The 26572-nt window shown below is 32.3% G+C and overlaps 1 protein-coding gene across 1 annotated transcript in view; it reads left to right on the top strand.

The window, feature by feature from the left end:
- Positions 1-26572, top strand: part of LOC140452312 (cytochrome P450 4V2-like) — a 167834-nt gene that overhangs the window by 99291 nt on the left and 41971 nt on the right. The window contains exons 5-6 of the mRNA XM_072546495.1: positions 9229-9297; positions 12481-12655. Of these exons, the coding sequence (XP_072402596.1) occupies positions 9229-9297; positions 12481-12655 (244 nt within the window). The remainder of the gene's footprint in view (positions 1-9228; positions 9298-12480; positions 12656-26572) is intronic.

Below are 26572 nucleotides of genomic sequence, written 5' to 3'. Positions count from 1 at the left end.
TTAGGGTACCAAACAATTTCCATATGTACAAAATTCAACAAGTATGATGTCAAATTGATTCAAAATAATGAAATCTACCATATTTGATTTTAAATTTTGATTATACTTTCCAAAATATAGAATTTCTCTAAACTTTGCTTGCTCTAATTCACCCCAATAATAATTTAAAAATTTATTTTCAAATGTTTGAAAGTTATCTAAATCATTTTCAATACTAGCAAACCAAGTTGCTGCATTGTCATTTAATGTCATTCTAATATAATCTTTAATATCATTAATATTATTCACAAATCTTAATTTATGTTTTAAACTATTTATGTATACTCTAGGATGCAAATTTTTTATATTACCAGAGAATTTAATCCCAGTCTCATTTGTTAAATTTAAGTAAGGTCTCCCTATGTCTCTCATTTGTGAAATATCATCTATTCTCTGTTCCACATTTCTTATTTGATTACAATTTATTTGGATATTTTGTTGTATATCGTCTAATTTTTCTTCTGTGTTTCTCCTGTCTTCGTTAATTTTTACTTCTAAGTTACATTTCTGTAACTCTATTTTCTGTTCTATATCTATCTTATTATCTTGAATAATCCTCTTTACTTCTGTCCTCTCATTGTCTATCCTTTTCTTGTAGTCATTCCGTATACTTTTTATTTCATTTGCTACTTTTTTCTCTGCAGCTTCAAGTTTTTTATCCATTTGTTTTACAATTTTATTATTATTATCTTCTATTTTCTTTTCTAATTTTCTATAATTCTCTTCCAATTTCTGTTCCATTTTTTTCATGTCTTCTTTGACTTCTTTTGAATTCTCTTCCAATTTTTTCGTATTCTCTTCCATTTTCTGTTCCATTTTTTTCATGTCTTCTTTGATTTCTTTTGAATTCTCTTCCATTGTCTTGTTCATCTGCATCATTAATGACATCAAAGCTGCCATATTGACATTTTCCTCTCTTTCTGGATTCATTTCTGCAGTATCTTGTGGAACTTGAACTAAACTCTCCTCTTGTATAGGTTGTGTTTCTACTTCTACATCTTCTTCATTCTTTTTGCTTCTTGTACCTTTCTTTCCTTGAGACATTTTGAGACTTTACTTGTTCAAATATAATTAAAATTAAAATCTATACTTTTTCTTTCTACTGATAATTAATTTAATTATATGAGAGCACTTATCTTCCCAAACTAATTCTTTTAAATAGAGAGCCACCGCGTTGGGTGCCAAATTGTTATGATGTGTTTTTTGTTTGAATGATGAGCAATGAGTATTTTTAATAATATAATATATAGGGTTTTTATCGCGGTTCTCAAAGAATTAGCTTGTAAGTACTTTTTTAAATTATCTTTATTATAACTATTATGAAACACACATATATATCTAACCTAGCCAATGTAAATTTAAAATAAACTATCTTTAAATTGATGTTCTTATAAAACTAATTAAATTCTATAGACAATGTTAAATTTAAACAAACTATCTTCAAAATTGAAATTGTTATGACATTAACTAAATTATATTAACAAAATTTTGTACCTTTCTTTCACTGAATGCCTAAATGAACTGTTTTCCACTATATATATTCTAATCACCACTGAAAGTCTTCGTACTTTGGTTATCCTTGTTTTTGTGAAATTACTTTTTTCAATTATCTGCTTCTACCTATTTAAGATATAGTTTTCTTCACCAGCATCTATACACCACCAACCAAACCAGCAAACAGCATTTATATTTATTCTTCTTTTCAATATACCAATATCCAATTATTATAAGTTGATTTATACTAATCTCCAACCATAATATAATTTAATTTCTTCCAATATACCTTTTTTTATCTTCAATAATTATTTGTGTATAATTATAAATGTGCATTAAATTATATGCATAATTTTTAATCTTCATTTAACTCACTATATTAAACTATTGGACTATTTGTACTTGATTCACTGACTCTAACTAACTTTCATAATAAACTGGCCTGACTTCTGACTAAAACTTCCAAAAACTGCTAAAAACTGCCTAAAACTCTTCTGACTGCACTATCTAAAACTTTTCTGACTAAAAACTTTCAAAAACTGCCATCTTGAATCCAAATCACGGGTATTTATATCTTTTGGACATTCTAGAACCATCTCGTAAGAGATCATGTTCCAATTTGTTCTATTTCATACTTGTATGAATTTTCTGGAACAAACCATTTCGCAAACATGGCCATCTCCGGAGATCCAGAGAATTCCATTCTTTTCTATTAATAATTTTGTTTACATTTAGGCTTTTCAGATCAGAATATATAATTAAATTAGTAACTTAACATTCTAATTTAATAAAATACACATTTCAAACAATATATTATTATAACCCACTTTATATTCGTAAATATTCTTAAACGTCACTTCAGAGTATAAATATCTGTCAATCTCCGAGAGTATTTTTGGTTGCCTAAGCACATGGCTCACTTATATATATTTACAATATTAAAATACAACTTTTTACAATTATCATATGCTAATTTATTAAAAATGCCCTCACATAAATATATTTTTATTAAATTCTCTAGTATATAACTTATTTAAAACAACCAAATATCTAATATTATGTAGTATATAACTTATAAATTATTTTCTATAAACCCTAATCGTCACAATATATATATATATATATATATATATATATATATATATATATATATATATATATATATATATATATATATATATATTGTTATGATATGTAAAATCGAGAAAAATATTGGTTTGTTTAAAAATATTTCAAAATTCAATAACATTAAAATAATTCAGATAAGTAGGATAATATCCAACAAACATTTCGAAGAAGGAGAGTTATTAATTTCTTGAATTACCTGTACTAAACAAAATGTAAGCTATACATAAATTATTTCTTTGTTATACTTGAGTGACCCGCATAATTTTAAGTGAAATCCAAAGACAATTGAAACGGGTTTTCCAAAATACATTAATGCAGTGATTAGAGACAAATAGAAGAGATTTTAGAAAGTGGTTTTTGTTAGTTTTAAGAATTATAGAAAATATTACATAGGGAGCGGTTGAGAGGAGATAATACAGTCTACAAGGAACAAGGATTTGGACCACTCATCATCAGAGAGAGATATTTTTTGTTTTTCTGAAATTTTTTTTTTCTTTTATTGATAACACAATTTTTACACGTAATTTAGAAAGGATATAAATATTTTGATTAGGAGAGTTAGAATAGTTTGGATTTTGAGTTTTCAATTAATATTGTTTGTACCATTAATTTTGATTGTTCACGTACGGAGAACAAAATTTTGAGAATCCTTATATGAGATTTGTTTATTGAAAACTTTTGAGTGTGAATTATTTCATTATTTTTTTTTCAATATATAGTGTTAGATCATATGTGTTTTTTATTATTCCGGTATTCTCTGGACCTTACCTTTCACATGTAATAGCATAGATATTGAAGCACGAATTTTAACCCTGAGATAAAAGAATTAAAAATTGTGATAGAGTCATAATCACATCATTGAAATAATTTTAATTAATCAAAAAAATTAATTAGCTAATTATTGCTTGGCGCACCAAGACTTTAAAAATCACAATAACATATATATATATATATATATATATATATATATATATATATATATATATATATATATATATATATATATTATAAAACTTATATATAATAAACAGGAACGAGTGTCTTTCTGACATAAATCAAACATCAACATAACCAATGTCATAATAATTTTGTACAAAATTAAATAAAATTAAAATATTGTACTTACATAACTAGATAATTTTAATAAGTTAAGTTTTAATGTTTTGTAAATTTGAAAATTTAATGAATTAACCTCATGTTGTAAGTTTTTATACTAGTTTTATACAATGCTATTTAATTTTAATTTCATTGTATTTACTGATACCATATTTTAGCATATCCTGAAGAAGCAAATAAATTTTGCGAAAGCTAGATAAAGAACAAAGAGTTTCACTTTCCTGCACTATTAATGACTGCAAACCCAAAATAAAACTTTATTATATATAAATATATATATATATATATATATATATATATATATATATATATATATTTTATTTTATATTATTATATTAATTTTTTAATTAATTAACCTGCTAATTTCAGTAATGTCTACATAATCAATAACATTAATACAAATACTATTTAATTTAATTTTACAATGAAGTCTGACATTTAAATACATCTTTTTCTTTACGTGCCATATCAGAATTATCCGACGTTGGCGATCAAGAAACCATTTCGAAGGCTTCTTGATCTTCTGCCACATGGAATAATAATTGTCCTGCATTTACTATCTGAGTCTAATATTATGACAATTAAAAAGCAGATAAAAAAATTAATGTTGTCATACCTTCATTAATATTTATTTTTCCGTCGACCGTCCATTTATGATCAATTTTAACACCCTCAAAATCATTGATTAATGACCCCTATTAATTAATGATTTTCTATTAATGAACGATTTCATTATAGGCAACACAACATACATTGCTTGCATAAATTAATTATAAACGCTCTGTGATTGGCAGTGACCTGTGGTGTAGGCAACCAAACATATACCTATTTATATTCCCACTAAAAAATTAATTTAAAATAAAGTAGCCGCTGTTAGTACTATCTGTCATTGTATGTCGTTATTTACTTTATTGTTTAAAATTCTGTGTATTTGAAAAATCAATGGATGGATATTGACGAAGAGTTTAATTTAACTCCACCAGAATTTAACTTCTTCTATCACAGAATTTACAGAGGTCCAAGAAGACTTTAATATAAATTTGTCAAAACGCTATATAGCAGATAATCATTTATCAATATCTTCCGTAAATTTCAGTAATTGTACCATTTCGAATATTAATACTATAATAAAACTACCACTTAGGAAACTTTGAATAAAGTCAATGAGAGCTGAAAAAAGTGTTGTTTATCGTTAAGTAAATAAATATTTAAACTAAGATTTCTTTATTTCTGAAAAGTACGGTCGACGGAAAAGTTTTGTAACGAACTTGTGAATTAAAATGGCGATTAACAATTTCGAACATTAATGCGCTCGCTTCGCTCACGCGTTAAAATATCTCAATTGTTAATCGCCCTTATTAATACACTTGTTGATTAAATAACTATTAATATATAACAGTTGCTATAAGGATGTCTTTTCCTAGGTCCTAATATTTTTCTGTAATCAATTGCATACAGTATAGGGCTTCTATCATACCGATTTCGTTCGGCCATATTTAGAGTAGCTTTTGCCACGTGTTACGACCGCTATGATATTACTAATAAAATATTTTAAAAAACTCAAATAAATTTTAATTTTAATTGTTTTTATTGCAAACATAAAACAGTAACAACAAATAAGAAAAACACAAGATCCATACAGTACATAAAAATGTTTTTTTATAGAAGTATCTTGCATGTAAGTTATAACATTTTAAGCACAGATGGGGCTTGCTCTCGCATAAGTTACAAGTTTTTTAAATAATTTTGTTGTTATTTCTTCCCATTTTTTTGTTTAACAACGTTAAAATACTTTCTGGCTTTGTTAAAAGCCACCTTTTTTAATTAATTTGTTAAGGTTGACTGGCTTTCTTGTTGGTGTTTGCAATTGCCGAGTTTCCTTTTCATGAACTGGCTCTTCATAAATAAGAAGGGATCTTACTAGTTGTTCTCAAACCTCTTTACTTTTAATTTTATTATTGGCAAGCTAGTTATAATATATTGTATGAGAATTCATAAAAGTAGTTCCCAAAATAAATTCTCCTACTAGCTTTCTATAGCATTTTATTGATTTTCTTAACGGTAAATTCTAGTTCGACATCTGATCAGATTGATCAATTCAAGACTTTGCTGCTAATATTCCATTTTTTCCTTCGGTTTATGAACAATACTCTACGTCTCTGTACAGCTACAATTTGAGTAGTATATGTAGTGGAAAGAAGAAGAACAGCTTTTTTATCTTTTCATTTCATAACACAGACACCTATTTTGTTTCTTTGTCCAAATAGATTGCCCTTTTTTATTTTTTGTATAACGTCTATGGGATTTTTACGTCGGCTAGCTCGTGTTTAACAATATAATAAGTGTTGTCGTTCAGTAAAATATCTGTTGGAACAGAAGCGTTGCCTTCATTATTTTTCCTTTCCGGCCTATATTCGCATCTTCCAAGTATATCCACTATCGCTACATAATCTGAAGAGCTTTACTCCATATTTATGGATTTTTAAGTATTGAATTGAATGTATTGCTTGATTAGCAGTCACTCTTGTAAATAAATAATATACTTATTTATACAAAATGTTTGACCGAGATTGTAGACACTTTTGAGTTTAAAATATGAATCTATTGATTTTTCAGAATAACGAATAGCTTTGAAGATTATATCATTTATGCAAATGATATTCTACGTGCGCACTTCACCTTCCAGAGCATAATCATTATTTTGGTAACCAATTTCAAATTCTTCACACTTAAAACAAAAACCTTAAGCTAACTTTATTAGAATTTATGGAATGTAACAAATTAAAAAATATAGATAAATTCTGAATGACCAAATTGAGACAAAAAGTTCTCTCCTCCAAAGCTTATTCAGACAAAGACTATAAAATGTAAATGCATAGCAAAAATAGCTCACTTGTGACAGGCACTCTGCCGAAATAGCTGTAGTGATAATAAATTACATATAATAAATTTTGTGGAAGTATTGAAAACAAAAGTTTTTAGTGTTTGATTGTGAAATAAAATGAGCTTTCATCAAGTAACGATCGAATCCATCACTTATATGCATAAATATTTAGGGTGATTCACGCAAGCCTAGTATAGGTCATAAGATTTATTTTTATTGAAACACCCTGTATATTTTTTCAATTTACAAAATCTGCTTAACAACCTGATCTCAACGAACTATATCATGTGAGGTCTATTATGAATATGGAATAAAATTGTTTGTATCCTTATTTTAAAAATTATAGAAAACACTGGGGTACTTCTACTTTTAAATTCAACCGTTATCTATTTTAAACATAAATTTAAATGTACAAGAAGATTCACGCAAGTCTAGCAGTGTGATGTGAAGGGATGTGAATACAGAGCAATGTATACCCTTCCCTCCAGAGGAACTCGAGGTGGCGGTGGTATCCCTTAAAGCTCCTGGTCCTGTCTTGGCTCCTGGCTCCTGATCCTATCCATGTCCTGTTTAAGGCACGGGTGTTTCAGGAACCTTGGAAAATCTCGAGGCTCGTACTTCTTCCTAAAGGGGCCGGAAATTTTCGGCCTATTTGTCTTTTGTCGAGCACAAAAAACGTGTATGAGAGAATGTTGCGTGAGAGAATCGAAGGGGTGATACAGAGGTCTGGGGGATTGTCCTCAAAGCATTATAGATTTTATGAATTTTGCAGTGGTAAGAGTACGGTAGACGCGGTGATGGTGATATTTTGGGCGATGGAGGGGAGGGGGGAGTATATTTGATAAATATCGTCTCGGATTATCTGCCCGAGAAGAAAATCGAGGTTTAGAGAGGCGTGATCATATCCGTTACGACTGGTGTGTCCCAAGGATCCATCCTTTACCCGGTAATGTGATACCTGACATATGATCGCATCATGGATTGCAAATTCGGAGAAGAAGTTACCTACTTCGCATTTGCTGATGATTTCGCGGTGCCGGTAGTAGGGCGAAACAGGAAGGAACTCCTGTTGCGGGTTTTGTATATATATGGCTCCCTATCATATCCTGATCTAAGGCTCAATAAATGACCATGGTTTGAGTCTCGCGGTGGAAAATATTAAGGCGGTACTTCTTAAAGGCCCGAGAAAGAGAGATGGAATGGTGTCCGATTGTCTGCATGTATTGTTAACTCCTAAGAAGTACGTCACGTACTTGGGGGTGATCTTACATATGAGTGGGAGTTGGATGGAGCACGTGATGTAGGGGAACAGTAGAGAAGTGCAATAAACAGAAGCTGATATGTTATGGTGAGCGACTGTGAATCGGCAGAAGAACGACATCGGCGCAAGTCTCAAAATCTGAAAGGTTCCAAAGGACCATTTCACGCCGATGTCCTAGTATAAAAGGGGAAAGTTTAACTGGTACTGGCCATATCGGTGTTTTGAAGGGCAGGGAGGTCCGACTCAGTGTCAAGCTTGTCGACGAGACCCTGAAGGGGTTTTTCTTTTACATGCACTGTCGCAAAATTTAGGTAGTATATCATTTACATAAACATTAAATATTTATAGGATATTTAGCTATATTAAATATAATTTTTTAAATAATTTATTACATGTTTTCACTTATTATTTGTGCTCTTTCTACACATGCTTATTATATTTAGAGATTTATTTAAAAGTGCATATAATATATTTTCATTTCTTTTTATAGTTTATCGACCTTCTCATTTAGTCTTTCGTTTTGTGTTATGAATTTCCCATTTCAAATTTTTGTTTTAAAATTTAAATATTTTTAAAGAATGGCACCAATTTTCACTGTGTGAAAATAGGTTCCTTTCCTTTCTGTTTTTTTTTGGAGCTTTCGCATGTACAGTTCCCGTCATATAAAACTGGTACACTTGGTACTTGGTACAAACTGGTACTTGGTTTTTTTCCCAATGTAAACCTGTGTTTAGATTTGTTCGTGAATCAATTCGTTGTTACCATCACAGATAACTGAATTGCACTAAATTTAAATAAAAATGAATGTTCAAAAATATTTAAAGTTTTTTCAAAAAACCGTATCTAATAAATTTAATAACCAGAGAGAGGGTTGAGTTAATGCCTAAAATATTTAAAGGATCTTTAAACGTAGCGAATTGGCACAGGGAATATTGGAATGCATCTACTGTAATTTTATATTGTGTCTGTCGTCCTTTTAGCTGATTTGATACAATATTTCGTTGAACTGGCAACGTTGCCCTAGAAATTGAAATGACATATGTGACAAGATCAACTTACACAACTTGAAAAACACGATTTTCGGTTATAAGAGTTGTACCAGTTTTTTATGACGCGAACGGTACCTAACCTCCTTGAACGATCCCGACACTCATCTAGAACGTCTAAGCAATGATAACTTCTAGACCGAAAGTGTATCAGTGCCCTCAGCCTCGCCGTTCTAATAATAATATAAACAAGAATGAATAACATAAATCTTCACCCTTATTTCGGAATAATTTTGGTATTAAGTACATATTTTTTTTAGGGCCATGATACAACTGCATCAGCTGTAAGTTTTGCACTGTATTCGTTAGCAGCTAATCCCAAAATACAGGTAATTACACTTTTATAATTAGACTATGGGTTCTCTAAATATTTTACATTAGAAAACACCACAATCAATTGTAATAAAAATTATGTTTTTGGTTTTTGAGGTTTCCATTTCCAATCGAGAAGTCGTTAAAATTCATGAAATAAAAATAAATACTTTATAATATAACCTGCATATGTTATTTTCAATAAACGGTACATAAAATATTCAGTTTAGGATTACTTGGCCTAGATCTTGGAGGCATCAGCCTTGTTTCCAGTTCTAGAGTAGGGGCGGCGATTGTTGATAAAACGTCGGTTTTCGGTTATACCGTTTTTTCTAGTTACGGTTTAACCTGGCGGTTCTAACCGGCCAAAAAAAGGGGATTTCAAAAACCGGTGTTCTGTTTTTTTTAACAATAGCCAATACACAATAGGTTACAATGTTACATTTACATTCCCTTTAGTTCGCGATTATCCATTCGAATCGATATCAATATTATCGATATCGATACTATCTAACGAATATATCGATACCAAGATAATCGATATATAAACAGCAACTTTTACCAGCAAATTTTACATGGTGGTATCATAATAAATTCCGAATCGCAATGTAACATAGAATATAAAAGTTAAGAATTAAAATTTTAATTTAATAACAAAAATATATGTAGAGATCAAAGTTTTAATGAGTTTTGTTTTATGGATTACATATATTTATTATTTATAATATAGCGTAAATATGATATGATAAGTAAAAGTGATAAGTATTAGTTATAATTTTATAAGTAGAAAAATTAAAACATAGGTTACAAGGTTACAAGAAGGTTATTTTATATAAAATAGATTTGGTATTATGTTGGCCAGAGCTTTTCATGAATACTGTTGGGGAAAACTCGTTCATATATATGTTAATCGGTTGAGCCGCTTCTCTCATCCGACACAATATTGTTTAACCGAACTTTCGATCAACGACATGTATTTTTTAGCTATTAAAGCCAAACCTGGCATAGTGGTATTTCTCTTCTACCAGAATACAGAAGGGTCACGTAATCTCGGTAGCAAAGGCTGCTGCAGCTAAAGACTGATTTCACTTAGTAAATAACTTTGAATTCGTGTTTCCAGAAAACTTGAACTGTAACCACTTTTCACCAACTTCAGGTCGTGTGAAGACCAAAGAGCGTTTGAATTTGAACCTACTTTGGCCTCTCCAGTCTGGAAAAAGGAGGAATGAAAAAGTTTTTAAATTTTGGCAAGGTACTACCTACAAGGTAGTTCTGCGTCTAAATTGGATGTGGCTTTGCCCGCTATCAACAGATTTATAAATAATTTTTTGAACCTTCGGTCCCTGTGTTTAGCATAGTATAACAGCGAGTTTTGTAAAAGCTTGGTGCCTCTCTCTTGAAGGCTAGTTACAAGTTTTTGGTATAGCCTTTGGGCTGCACTATATTTTGAGGATAGGTTTTTTAACGACCTTTCGATGATGGGCACAATTGGAATGAATAGAATTGCCAGTAATACATATATGCATAGACTACAAAGATTCCCATCCGAAGTGCTTCGTGATGTCTGCAATGCCCCATGTGCCAAACTATGTTATTCATCATGACCTGAATGCGGAAACTGTTAAAGATAATAGTCACTGAAGTAGTTGTACTTACGGAGACAACCATCTTATTTAAATTCACTCGCCAACGACCTCCTGACCCCACCACTGTTTAAAAAACTAAACAACTTAGATCCTCTAGATCTCTCTACCGCTAGAAAATAGATAGAATTTACTTATTTGTATAAAAGTCAGAAATTAATTTACTAATGTAAGCTCAGCACTGGGTGTATCACCAACTGTGTGTTTTTCTATATCTTTTAAACATAGTATTTAGTGTTATATTGATAACAGATTGCAGTAAATAAACTGTGTTAAAAAATGACTTGTTCCACACTTTTATTAATATACAAATGGCTAACTTACATCTTCTGTTTTCTCTTTTTAGTGTCATATACTGCGTTTTCAGGATATAGATAATCATATTTAATTATTTTGCTACTATTTCAATCCTGTTTAGTAAGTAATCTCTGTATTTTATCCTTATCTTTAGATAATACCGTATCACAAGCATACAAATTATTTTAAATTCTGTATTGTTCATTCTGTAACCTCTTCCTGCGGTTTTTACTTCTTTGATGATATGTTTCACAAGAACGGTAAAGAGGAGCGAGCTGAGGCTATCATTTTACCTAATTCCTATTGAGTAATAATTGTCAAATAATTTTAATTTTTTTATTGGTGTAAGTTTCTGTCCTTTAATAGTTTTAGAATATCGGCATACCTTACCCTATCAAAAGCTCGCGTAAGGTCAATAAAGCACATAGAGGCAACTTTATTATATTCAATAGTTTTTCGGTAATTTTTCTGATAATGAATATTGCTGCATCTGCGATGGATGTTTTATTTCGGGATTCTTGCTGATCTTGAATAATGTCACTTTGTGACACCTTTTTTCTTAAAATTTTTGTAAATAGCTTTGAGGCTGTGTTTAATAGGCTGATCCCTTGTTCTTTGTTTTGATATGTAAAATTATTCTCTTTATAGCCCTAAAATCTATAATTTTGTCAGTTTTCTGCCGATCATAAAAGTTTCTATTTTCCCCATATTTTTACAATTTAATTTTGTAAAGAGGTAAGATGTCTAATTCCTATTTTTTTATCTGCTGAGATATTTCTTGCATTTTTTACCTACTAGCATATATTTTACATCCACTTTCCGATTTTTATTTTATCCTTTTTTCACCCTTCACCCTTATGCTTTATTTCTTTGATTCGTATTTAACGAATTCCACTTTTTCTCATTTCTAATTTTTGGTAATTCTTCATATCTGGGATTTATTGGTTTTAATTTCTTGTACCTGTGTAAGCCTACCTTGACTATTCGCCATTTAGTCTTTCGTTGTATGATCTCTCTCTCTTTCTCCAACAGTTTTTTGCTTGTTAAATATTTATGTTTATTTTTCATGACTTTTTTTGCACCTAAGCTTTGGATGGAATATTATAATGTAATCAATAAAAAAACAAAAATAGCCTTTATTTTTGGTTGGGCAGGACTTGTTAAATTGGCGCCAGTCTGTCAGTTTTAATAATTTTTTACAGCTTAGAAAGTAGATCAATATTTTTAATCAATTTATTTTGACAGTCATGAATTTTTTAGAAAGAAGTATATATTGAACAGCAAACCATTTTTACCAATGATTTAAAAAATGCAAAACCGACTGTAGCACAATTAAACGAAATGAAATATTTGGAGTTAGTCATAAAAGAAACCCTAAGACTGTATCCATCGGTGCCGTATATAGGAAGAAAATTGTCTGAGGATGTAATGCATAGTAAGATGATATATTGGTTTTTATCAGATGTAGTTTTATAGTAAACAAAAAATGGATAAGATTATGCTTGTACAGAAATATGATAAGTCAATGCTTAATTAATTGGCAAACAGCAGTTTTAATATTTATGCTGTTTCTCGAGAGAATGCGCGTCCCAATATGATTGAACGCGTAACTAATTACTAAATTACTTCTTATCTTACATTAATATTATAGTAACCAACATGCTAACTGAAAACTTATTACAGTACAATAAAACATATTTTTGTTAAACATATATATGGAAAAAGTTTTTAATAATAACACTCTTTTGTTTTATTTGGAGTTTAGTCCAAACAGCGATCTATAACGACACCGATTTGAAACTTGAAGTTGATCACGACTTCCAATCTGTAGTCAAACTGTCATAAAAAGAAATTATTTTATAAACCACTTTTTATAAAGAATATTGTAACTATGCGTTTTGATAATTTTTCTATGCTTATGCAAAATTGCTTTATATTTACTGAAAAATTTAACCTTCATTGCACTGGTGTAATAAAATTGTTCTTAAACTCCTTTGTTTGATCATTTTTAGTCATTTTTTTATTTTGATAATAATTTATATCAGATTATATTGTATTTCAAAAGGTTGCATTTTATCGTATTATTTTACATTAATTTTATAAATAAGAATTAAAATATCAAAAACTAAAAAAGTATTCTATTAAAAATTATTTGAATTTATTTCTGAATTTGAATTTACTTATTGTTACAATGTAATCTTTACCTAATCGATACGGCATATCAATAAATGCATTATAAGCTATGTTAATAAACGTTGAACAAGTTGTCCAATATGTTTAACACAAAGTTGTATACGGTTGATAAAGAAAACTGAACGCCCTATAACATTTCAGGTCGAACACTGTCAAAGACATTTTATATACAAATTTTCTTAATATCCTGTGTTATGGGCTTATCTTCACATATTATATTCTTGATGTCTATCTATGTAATTAGCCTTCTTCGGTCCATTTTTGGACATAGGCCTCCCCGATCCTTTTCTATTCTTCTCTGTCTGTCGCTACAGTCATCCACCTAGAGCCCACGTGTCTCTTGAAATCATCTGCCCATCTCATTTGGGGCCTTCCTCTGCTTCATTTATAATCCCAAGGTCTCCAACTTATAAGAATTTTGTTCATTCGGTCTTCTTTTTGTCTTATATTGTGTCCGGGAAATCTCCATTTCAATTTTGCAACTTCTTGTCTAACCGCTCTCACTTTTGTTTTCTCTCTTATCCACTCGTTTCTCTTTTTATCCATTAGTCTTATGTGCAATATTTGTATTTCCATTGCTCTTTGGGTTTTTATGATTTTGTCCATGTTTGCTTTTGTAAATGTCCACGTTTGGGAACCATAAGTGAGAACAGGGAGTACGCATTGATTGTATACTTTGTTCTTTAGATGCTGTGGATATCTTTTGTTTTTTAGAATGTAGCTTAGTTTGCCAATCTCTGCTGTTTGGTTTTCTTTGTTAAGTTTTATAGTTTGACCCAGATATATATATATATATATATATATATATATATATATATATATATATATATAATCCTGAACTTGTTCTATTCCATCTTGTCATATCCTCATTGTGGTGTCTTCATCTGTATTGGTTATGGTTTTGGTCTTGCTGTAATTCATATTAAGGCCTATCTTTCCAGCTTTTATGTAAAGATCTTTCATCATTTCAAATAATTCTTCCTTTTTATCGGTTATCAATGCGATGTCATCAGCTTACCTTAGATGGTTCAAGCGTTGTCCATAACATTTTTATACCTTTTTCTTACCATTCTAATCTTATAAAAATATCTTCCAGAGCCTGATTGAAAAGTTTCGGTGATATTGTGTCACCCACATTCTTGACGTACTCAAAAAAAAATAGTCTCTACCACTGTATCCGATCCAACTGTCGCTGTATTTATTATTTAGCATACGCCTAAGATGTATTGTACGATGCGGTGATGACCCGTCATGTTGAAACCACATGTTTCGTATAATTCATAAGTGAACATACTCTACAGTCTCGATTTTACCTTCAAACGATAAGGACATTCGTACTAATCGTTTTCGGTTCAACAGCTTGCTAATTAGTTTCCAGTTTTTACTTGTGTTGTGGTGTATTTTTATATATACCTATATTGTGTGTTTTCAAATAAATGCAATCCCCATTGGGGATTGACAAAAATCTAAAGACGTTCTCTTCGACGAAAGAAATAGATATGGATGTGATTATTGATGATAAAACAACTCAGGAAAAAGATGGTTTGCAGCCCACGAAAATGTAGATAAAACATTTTAATTTGCTATCAGATAAGTACAATTTTAATAATAGTTGGGTATATCTTGAAAAAACTATTGAAGAAAACTTGGGTAGGCTGCACCCAATGACTGTAGGACATATACTGTTTAAGATATTAAAACGTAGTAATATAAAAGAAATTAAGAGTATTGGTCGGAATCGAATAAAGATTCTAGTAAATTCTCGTTTAGATGCTAACGAATTAGTTATTAATAAGTCATTAAAAGAACATAATTTAAGAGCATATATACCAAATCACTTATTGGAAGTAAAAGGGTTAGTTAGGGACGTAGATACTCGGTGCAATGTTAATTATTTAATGGAGAATATTGAATGTACGTCTAAAGTTTTAAGTATATATAGAACAAAGCGTAAGATTCAAAAAGAATCAACAACAGAGTATGTAGATAAGAAAACTGTAGTTATTACTTTTGAGGGAAATATTCTTCCCAGTTTCGTAGCCTTCAATCGAGTTTATTTTTCTGTTGAGCAATTTGTTGGTAAAGTTTTACAATGTTACAGGTGTCTGAAATTTGGACATATTTCTAAACAGTGCAAAAGTACACAGGATTTCTGTATACAATGTGGAGAAATTAAAAATTCAGATCATAAATGTGAGAAAACTAAGTTTTGCATACACTGTAACAATACTGACCATGTAACAGTATGTAAAAACTGCCCTTTTTATGAAAAGCAGAAGAAAATTAAGACCATTATGATAGAGCATCAAACTACCATTTTAGAAGCAAAATTATACTGTGAAAATTCATTCTCCGGCCAAATTAGTCACAATCCTTTTTCTGTTCTTTCAAATTATGATAAAGAATTTCCCACACTCCCTGTAAATAATAAAAATATTTCTATAAATCGACCTAATATGAGTATGAGACAAACTCAAATTCCAACACACCGTCAAACTAATTGTGATAGCGAAAATATTCCTACAGGAAAGAAAAGAAAAGCCAATTCCCCTCCTATTCAATCAACAGTACAGCAACCAATTTTTCCCTTCACATTTGGACCCTCACAACCCTTTTTTTTTTGGACTGAGGTGGAAACGTTCTAAACGGACTAGGGAAGGTGTCCCTAGTACTGTTGGACTCGATCCGGAAGGGGACACATGCTAACGCACGCTACCCAGTGTAGGGCCTCGTGCCCCGCATGCCTCCCTGGCCGGTCACCTACCAACTAAAACCACCCCTTCTTCGACCCAGAATACCCCCGGACGAGTTCCTTAGAGAACGAAACATGGGAGTATCCTGCGCTGTCTGGATGGAATGTGCTAGGACTGTGCCAAGATTATCGTACAATTTACCTATGCTGCTATCCTGATAACGGGTAGCAGATAGGGAAGGTTCGGTTTTCTTACAGGCGAGGAAGATGTAATATAATACTTGTCGTTGTTAACCGGGAGTAGTGATGGTGTACGCAGACTAATGAGAGAGAGAGAGAGAGAGAGAGAGAGAGAGAGAGAAGGAAAAAAGAAAATATAGTAGGGTACGTGCTTAATGGCTAGTAGGGCCATCACTTTTATTTAGAACCTTTATTATCAATACATAGCCCAGTTTATGCGTTATCACGTACTTACGTTATTATGTTACGCGGCGATTTTCGAAGATTGCGCAACACGTGCCGATTAAGTGTAAGGTGCGGGAAGACACCTCCCTCATCTTGCTTGTTCAGCTTTTTCTATCATGGTCTTTCTTTTCATTATCTTTGTGATGTGGTCTATTATGTACTCAAAATTCTGCTTATTAAGCATCGCGATCTGCATTATGTTATTGGGCGTTATCGCTCCTAGCCTGTTCAGCAGCCTATTTTGTTCGGGTGCGAAGACTTTACATTGGAAAATGCAATGCCCCGCGTCATCCTTTACGTCACATGTTGAGCACCTATCATCGTTGGATTTTTTGATAGTATGTGTGTAAGACCTGAAAGATCCATGTCCAGTCAAAAACTGTGTAAAGTAGTAATTCACTCGTTTAAACTTACATTGGTACCACGCCACCACATCAGGGATGAGCGTTTTGGTCCATTGAGCTTTCGTCGTCTGTGCCTCCCATTCCGTTTGCCATTCTATAAGCATTTGTTCCCTTATGGTAGCTCTGGTCTGTGGGGTGTGGCCGTTTTGGTTCTCATAGAGCAACTGCCGCTCTCTGGCCAGAAGATGAATGGGGAGTGTACCCGCGATTGTCTGTAGGGCCACCGTGGACGTGGTTCTGTACGCACTCGTGACCTTAAGAAGAGGTTTTCTCTGTGCTCTTGTTAACAAATCTTTATACTTTTTATATCTAAGGACATCGATCCAGACGGGGGTTCCATATAGGAGGGTCGACTGCACAATATGTAGGTAAAGTCTTCTTTTATTGCTGCTTGGCCCCCCTAAGTTTGGTATTATTCGCTGGATGGCTGCTGTCTGTGCTTCCGCCTTCTTGGTCACTCTTGAGAGATGGCTTGAGAAACGCAAGCCTCTGTCCAAATCTATACCTAAATATTTAGCACAGTTGGTTGCTTTAAGCTCATTGCTACCTATCCGGAAGATCAATTCCGGTCCGTCTCTCGGGGCTTTAAGGATGACCGCTTCGGTCTTTCCACCCGACAATTCTAAGTCATTATTCATCATCCACCTATTTACTTTCTCAAAGCAGTTTTTTACTGCATCGACGACTTCCAAATAATTGTCACCCGTTGTTAAAATGGCTAAATCGTCAGCATAGGCTATTGCCATGCTATTTCTACCGTAGTCTATGTCTAGTACCCCATTATATAACACATTCCATAACGTTGGGCCTAGTACGGATCCTTGCGGTACACCGGCTGTCAGACTGATTTCTACATTTTTTGCCACAAGTAGGTGTCTATCACTTAGATATCTTTTTATGATATTTACCAGGTATGCCGACACCTCGGCGATCTCTAGTCTATTAATGATGTGAGCCCAGTTTGCGGAATTAAACGCGTTCTTCACATCAAACATTGTTAGGACAGCCCATCTTCTTCTTGTGTTTTTTACGGTGTCTGTAATGTGTTTGACCGCATCTATCGCTGACCTTGATTTCCTAAATCCGTACTGTCTAGTCAAGATGATGTCTTTTTCACTCAACTCCTCTTCAAGGCGATTTTTAATAATGTTTTCGTATAATTTCCCCATGCAGTCTAAGAGACAAATCGGCCGATAAGAGTTGGCTTCGTCCGGATCTTTGCCGGGTTTCGGTATGAGTGTCAGTCTCGCACGTTTGAGGTCTTCGGGAAACTCTTGTCTCACAAGCAGCTGACTAAGGATGCGTATTACCGTTTCTGGTTTTAGAATTGTGATTAATTTGATCGCCTCTGGTGGCACACGATCTGGTCCAGGGGATTTACCTATCTTAATGGACTCTGCCGCTCTGGTGAATTCTGCAGTACTAATGCCTGCCGGACAGATCTGTTCATTCTGTATGAAAGGTGTAATCTGTTTTGTGGGAAAGAGGGTACACACAATTTCCCGTCTTTTATCGTGGCACAAATCGTACGGGATCTCGGATCTCAGCGTTTTTGTGGCTATTTTGTACGCTTGGCCCCATACATCGTTTTCCAGCGCCTCGCACAGGTTCTTCCAACAGGTACGCTTGGCTCTTTTTATCATTTTGTTTAATTCTTGTTTGGCGCTTTTGTATTCCTCCTTGGTCTGCTGAGTCCTCTCTCTTTGTGCGATCCGCCTGATTCTCAGGCATTCTGCCCGTTTTAGTTGTATTTCGTCGTTCCACCCTTACCTCCTAACCCATACAAACCAAACTAGAAAAACTGATATCAAAAATGAATTAGCTAAATGTGTGTCAACTTTTATAATCAAGCTTTTAAGTAACATTCATACATTGGAAGACATTAAAACGATAGACGATAAAACAATAATTTCAGGTTTAGAACAGGTATTTCATACAATAAATAATAGTAATTTTAATGTCTTATACACATTCTTTTAAAGAAAGTCAGTGGAACGCTAGATCTGCGGTTGCCAATAAAGGTAACTTAACGAATTATTTAAACAAAGAAAAAATACACATTCTTCTTCTCAGTAAAACATGGTTTAAAAAAAATTTGCAATATCGATTTAATGGTTACAATCTTATCAGGAATGACAGGCACGACGGTTTTGGCGGCGTTGCCATATTAATTCATAATTCAATTTATTTTATTGAATTAAAGTTAAATTGTAATTTTAATAAAGATATTCAAGTTTGTGGTACTAAGATTAAATACGAAAAAAGTGAATTAAGCATATTATCTATATACAGATCGCCTAAAAGTAAAAGCACAATATATATTATGATTGGACTAATATTTTCTCGGAAGTAAGTAAACCAGCAATTATAGGTGGAGACTTCAACGCTCATCATATAATCTGGAGATCGAATTTTAATGACGTAGTTGGAAAACAACTTATAAGAGCTGCAGATGATTTGGGTTATATAGTAATGAATAACGGCCAACCAGCTATTCTTACCCGACCTGATCAAAATATTTCATCCATCGATGTAACCTTCGCCTCGCCTGAATTAACTAGTAAAATAATCTGGTCCGTCTATCCAGATATTTTAGGCTCAAACCATTTTATGGAAATGAATTGCAAGAATAAAATTGAAAAGATTAATCCTGCAAGCAAGTGGAACATAAAAATGGCCAATTGGTATTTATATGCATCTTCTGTTGAACAATTTTTTGATAAGCAGTAGCAAATGGAAAATATATCAGAAAAATACAGTTTCTTAATAGATGGGATCAACCAGGCAGCAAAAATTTCAATTCCACAGTATAAACCTTTTAAAAACAAAATTCGAAACCATCCCCCTTGGTGGAATAGAGACTGCGACAGAGTCATCAGTAAGAGGCAAGAATCCCTTTCAATATATAAACATAATTCGAATTTTGAAAATTACTTGAAATGCCAAGAGAGCATAGCAAACGGTAAGAAAAAACTAAAAGCAATAGCCAAACAAAGTTGGAAAAATTTTGTCTCCGCCCTAAATAAAAATACTCCATCATCAACTTTATGGAATCAAGCCAGAAAAATCAACAGAAAACCAATATCGAACACAAAATGCTTTGACAGTACATTAGAGGAAGAATTTTTTGATCAAATAACACCATCATCTGTTATACCACGGGAAATTACAATAAATTCTACAAATAACAAAAAGGAATTTTTACTAGAACCATTTAATATTACTGAATTAGAGTATGCACTCAAAAACAGAAATAATTTAAGTCCAGGATTGGACAATATTAAATATCCTATGATTCAGTTTCTTTCAAAAATTGCTAAACTATTTTTATTGGATATATTGAATGACATAATTATCAATAATTCAGTTATTTATGAATTTAAAGATGTAATTATTATTCCTATTCTCAAAATAGGAAAAAATCCCAATTTATCCGAGTCATACAGACACATTTCCTTGATGTCTTGTTTACTAAAAACATTAGAACGAATGATCAAACATAGACTGGAATGGTAGTTAGATAAGAAGAAATTACTTCCAGACTTTCAATTTGGATACAAAAAAGGATGTGGTACTATAGATGCTCTTGCTACATAAGTAACGGACATTCAGGATACATTTTCCAATAATACATACCTACCCACAATATGTTTGGACATAGAAGGTGCTTATAATAACGTTTGTCTGGACATCCTTATGGAAAAAATGGTTAGAAATTTTCATATACCAGCTACATTAGTGAAAACCATTCTCAACTTTTACACTTGCAGAAAAATTTATTTGAGATCAAATAACAATAAACTTATAGGTCCTCGATATAACAACCTAGGACTTCCACAAGGGTCAGTTTTGAGCCCTTTATTATTTAATCTATATACATCTGATTTGCACAATGTCTCCCTAGTAAATAACAGTCTTAATATAATACAATATGCTGATGGTTTTCTTATATATTCATCTTCCAAAACATACATAATGTAAGTGCATACAAATTTTGGGAAAAATGGACGACTACTCCAATAGCTGGTTTAAAGAAAATGAGTTCGAAATAGCACCAAGTAAATCTAGTATATGTATTTTTACAAGGCATAATCTTCCAAAAATAGACAAGTTAACAGTGAACAGTCGGGAATATAATTTATGTTCTTCAATTAAATACTTAGGGATGATTCTTGACCGTAAATTAACTTGGAAGTTACACATTGACTTCATGTTAAATAGATGTAATAAGGGATTAAATTTCCTTAAAGCAATTTCTAAAACTTGGTGGGGAGCCGATGTAGAAACTGCGTTACTTTTTTATGAATCGTACATAAGATCAATCATAGATTATGGATGTGTTTTGTATGGTTCAGCAGCTAAGTATATCTTGGGGAAAATAGACGTATTTCAAAATACAATATTACGTATTTGCCTAGGTACTATGAAATCAACTCCAACCAATTCGTTATATGTTGAAGCACTAGAATTTCCACTCAAATATAGAAGAGAATATCTTAGTCAAAAATTTCTGATTAATATTCGTCATAGAAACCTCTCTCTTTACTGCAGTATTAGCAAACTTAATAATGCAGATTTAACAAATAAATATTGGATCCACAAAAATTCTCCTCTACTATGTGAGGCTTTTAGAAATCTCTCAAATTGCAATAACACCAACTTATACACATATGATAATTCAAACTTTGAAGAATTTTATGCTTTTTTGCAAACTATTACGGTAATTAAACCAGGGTACCATGTAAATACTGCAATCAGCTACAATATTTTAAGGAATTTATTAGAAAACTGGTCAGCATCAACAGTTATTTATACAGACGAATCAAAGTCTTCTCTTGGCACTGGATGCGCTTTTTATATTCCTTCAAAAAGTATAGAAAACATGTTTACTCTGAATCATAATTTTTCAATTTTTACTGCTGAAGCTATAGCAATTTATGAAGCATTAAAATATTTTAAGAATTCCAATGACAACTCCGCAATAATTGCATCTGATTCTTTTTCGGTTCTTATAGCCATTGAGACTATATCTTTTCCCAACAAAAGCACAAATATTTACATCCTTCTAATCAAAAAAATTATATTTGAATTACATCAGGAACAAAGAACAGTTAGATTTTTGTGGATTAAAGCTCACATAGGGCTTGAGCATAATGAGTTACTTACTTACTTACTTACTTTAGATATCGTGCACTTTCCCATGTCAATCCTTTTTTCTCAACTTCTTTTCTGATTTCGTCTACCCACCTAACTCTTGGTCTTTCTCGTTTGTTTTTCCCTTGAATTCTCGTTTCAAACACTCGTTTTGTTAATCTTTCATTCGACATTCTACACACGTGCCCGAACCATCTTAGTTGCCCCTCTACTATTTTTTCGTTTATTGGTTCTAGTTTTAGGTTTTGTCTGATTGTTTCGTTTCGTATTTTGTCTGTCCTCTTTCTGTTTGCTATTTTCCTCAGGAACCTCATTTCCATAGCATTGACTCGAGATTTTTGTCTCCCAGTGAATGTCCATGACTCGCTATTATAGATGATTGTAGGTCTAACTACTGATTTAACGACTGCCGTTTTTACCTTCTCCGGTATTTCTTTTTTCCCCAAAAATGTTGTTTTCATAGTGTTAAATAAGCTTCCTGTTCGTCCCATTCTCTCATTTATTTCCATGTCTTGTTTACAGTTTGATTCAATTATTGCTCCTAGGTATTTAAAATGTTCCACTTGTTCTAGTTGTTTTCCGTTTAATTGCATTGCGTGTGTCTTTCTCTTATTTGAAATTATCATTGTTTTTGTTTTCTCTGTATTTATTTTCATATTTATGTTTGACAGTTCTTCTTCTAGGATTTCAAGGTTGTTCTGTAGGTCTTCTCTGTTTTCTGCTATCAAAACCATGTCGTCTGCAAATAGAAGCTCTGATAGTTGAGTCTATTTCATTTGCCAGTATCCTAATGTTAGTTTTCTCATTCTTCTCTTGGCTTTCTTTATTGCTTCATCCAGTACCACTGAGAACAGCAGTGGGCTCAACACGCATCCCTGTTTGACGCCTTGACTTGTAGTAAATTGTTCGGATTCCTCGTTGTTGGTTCTCACCGTATTTGTATTAATATTGTACATATCCTTTATTACATCAATTGTTATCCTGTCAACTCCTCTTTCCTTTAATGTCCTCCATACGTCCATTCTTTGTATTCTGTCAAACGCCTTTTCCAGATCAATAAAGCATATATGTATTTCTCTATTTTTATTGATTACTTTCTCACTTATTTGTCTTATTGTGAATATGTGGTCTTGCGTGCTTCTGTCCTTCCTGAATCCACATTGTGTATCTTCCATAGTTGGTTCTATTTGGGTTTTTATTCTTGTTTCTATTATTCTTGCCAATACCTTCCCAGGAATACTTGATATAGTAATACCTCGGTAATTATTACAGTTTCTCTTGTCGCCCTTTTTGTGTATTGGTAGTATAATGTCTTTCTTCCAGTCCTGTGGTATTTCTGCTCTCTTTATGATATCATTCATTAGTTCTTTCATGCTGTCCACTCCCTCTATTCCCATGAATTTTATCATTTCCGGGGTGATATCATCCTTGCCTGGTGCTTTGCCTAATTTAACTCTTTCAATTGCCTTTTCTAGTTCCTCTGTTGTTATGGGTTCTACTTTTTGTTCTTCATTAATTTCTTGTATCTCCACTATGTTGTCTACGTCTGTATGAGTTAGCTCTTTGAAATGTTCTCTCCATCTTTCCATTATTTGGTTTTCTTCTGTTCTTACCTTTCCATTCTTGTCTTTTATATTCGGCATCATGTGTTCTTTCTTTTGTCTGAGCTGTTTTAATGCGCCATAGAAGAGCTTTTGGTTTTCTCTTTAATTATTTGCCATTTTTTGTCCAAACTTTTCCCATGACCTTTCTTTTTCTGCTTTCACAGCTATTTCAACCTCTTTTCTTTTTTCTTTATATGCCTCATAATCTTCAGGCCGCTTTGTACTTAGATATTTCTTCCATTTTTCTTTTTTGTTCTTTACTTTCCTTCGTATTTCGTCCGTCCACCATTCAGTTCTCCTCATGCTATTGTTTGCTATTTTTGTCTTCCCGCAAGTTTCCTCAGCAGCTATGATTAAGCTGGTCTTGAGATTTTCCCACTTTTCTTCTATACTTGCAGTTTTTGCCCCACCTTTCAAAATATTGTCTAATTTTTCTTGGAATATCTTCTTATATCTTTCTTCTTTTAATTTGTAGCTTTTTACTTTTTTATTTACTAACTTTCTCCTCTTTTCTTCATTTTCTTTTGCTGTTCTCATTCTCATTATTACAAGATGATGATCACTGCCAATCTCTGAGCCTCTTTTGACTTTTGTGTCTTATACTCTTTTCCATTTGTTGCTACTTACCAAAAAATAATCTATGATTGATTTTTCATTTTTACTTTCTTGTACTCTCGTGTATTTGTGTACTTTTTTATGTTTAAATTTTGTATTTGTTATAACAAGTTTATTCTCCATACATATTTCTATTATTCTTTCACCATTTTTGTTTAGTATTTCTTCTCCTTCTTTTCCCATGCATTCCTCAATTCCATTGTTATTATTTCCGACTCTACCGTTTAGATCTCCCATTACAATTATATTTTCGTCCCCATTGTCAATTTGCATTTGGAGCTCCTCGAAAAATTTATCCTTCTCTTACTTTTTTGCATCTTCATTTACTCCGTAGGCTGTTATTATTATCCATATTTCCTCGTCCATCAGTTTCGTTTTCAGCGATAATATTCTCTGGTTAACATATGTTTCTTCTATAAAGTATTGTAGTCTATTCGGAGCAATTATTATTCCTACGCCTTCTTTTGCTCTCTCCTTTGCATCAGCTCCTACCCAAAATAACCAATATCCTTTGTGTATTTTCTTAAAACCTCTTCCTTTCATTTTCGTTTCCGTTATTCCTAATATTTCTATTTTTTGTCTGATCATTTCTTCTACAAGTTCTACCTCTTTTCCATTGATGCTTCTTACGTTCCATGTTCCCATTTTTATCTCTCCTTCTTTCTGCGGCATATCTTTCATCTTCTTTCTATTTTCATCCTTGTTTACCTTTCCATCGTGCTTTTTCCTATCGTTATTCCTATTCGTCGCCCTCGTCGTCATTGTCAGATTTTCTCAGATTCAGTTGTTTGGCGTTTTGTAGGAGTTCTTGGTGTTTTTTTGCTGTGTACAAAAAAATCTATATTTTCTCCTTTTCTTTTTCTTCCTTCATCTGTAGAGTATTCGTCGCTGTCCATTCTTACAATATTTTCCTTGGACTTTTCTTGTTATTTCGCTGTTTATCTCCTTCCCTGTCCTACACCGCGAAAAGAGTCGTCGACCAGTCAACCCGTCGAATCTCCGACCCTTATCGGTGTTTATATGTAGGTCACTTCTACCGAGTTACTTTTCGTTGTAAGTCCCGTTTTCCGAGTTTTCTTACAGCCGAAAATTAAAACGATATTTATTCACCAACGCCACTTTGCCGTCGATTTTAGTGTGTGTCGCATAATGAGTATGTAGATATATTAGCTAAGAAAGCCATTGATTCTGGTGCGAAAACAGATAAGCACTACATTCCAGATTTATTTGTAACAATCAAGAATATTGTAAACAATCAGTGGAAACAAGAATATCATGAATACAGTCAACACTCTAAATCACAATATGCACTCATACAACCCTCAATCCCGAGTGAATTTTGGTTTAAAAACTACTCTGTTCCACGTAGATACATTACATCTATTATCAGAATAAAATCAGTCCACACATGTTATCCGGCTCATCTGGCAAAACTTAAAACTGTAAATTTAAATTTATGCGAAGTTTGTCAAAAAGAAGCAGAGTTAAACCACATTTTCTTTGAATGTACAAAATATATATAACAAATTGACGACTTAATAAAAAAATTTAATCAAACATTAAAATCTTTTCACCCTATAACATTTGTTACCTTTTGTCATTAAATAACAAAAATGTATATAACTACTTAACAGAATTTATTTCGAAAAGTAACCTCAATTTGTAAGTTCAGTCAAAAAAATAGTAACCTTTGTTTTATCCCATTCGTTTTAAACCTACTATCCATGACCCGGTCTAGTTTGTGTTTTAATAACCAATAATAAATATATTGTGATAATTATTTTCTTTTCTTTCTTTACTTAAAAAAGTTGTGACTGGCTGAATGGCAAATGCCTATGCCAAAAAAAACATACTCTAACAAGCCAGGCGACTTGTCTGTTTAAAATCTATGCCGTTTAATACCCGTAACCGTTTGGAAAAATAAGTTCCAATACCATATCATTTAACAATGCCTCTACAAGTATTCAACGATCACCTGTTCTGGGACGTAACCAGTTCTGGAATTAACTGAAGAGTTTCGTCGGAGTAATAATAATAATTATATCTGTTAATGAACATATTACGATAAAATGTCTATTCCTAAGAAATACAATATTTTTCAAAAAATTAACATGTCAACTTAACACGTAAACTTCTCCCGTCTTCATACAAAATTCAATTTTCTTTGGAAATAATTTTCATTTCTTAAGAATGTCTTTACTTTGTTCTTTGTCGTTGCATTTAAC

Source organism: Diabrotica undecimpunctata, chromosome 1 (genome assembly GCF_040954645.1).
Source record: "Diabrotica undecimpunctata isolate CICGRU chromosome 1, icDiaUnde3, whole genome shotgun sequence".
Taxonomy (NCBI): domain Eukaryota; kingdom Metazoa; phylum Arthropoda; class Insecta; order Coleoptera; family Chrysomelidae; genus Diabrotica; species Diabrotica undecimpunctata.
This window is presented reverse-complemented; position numbering and strand designations above follow the sequence as displayed.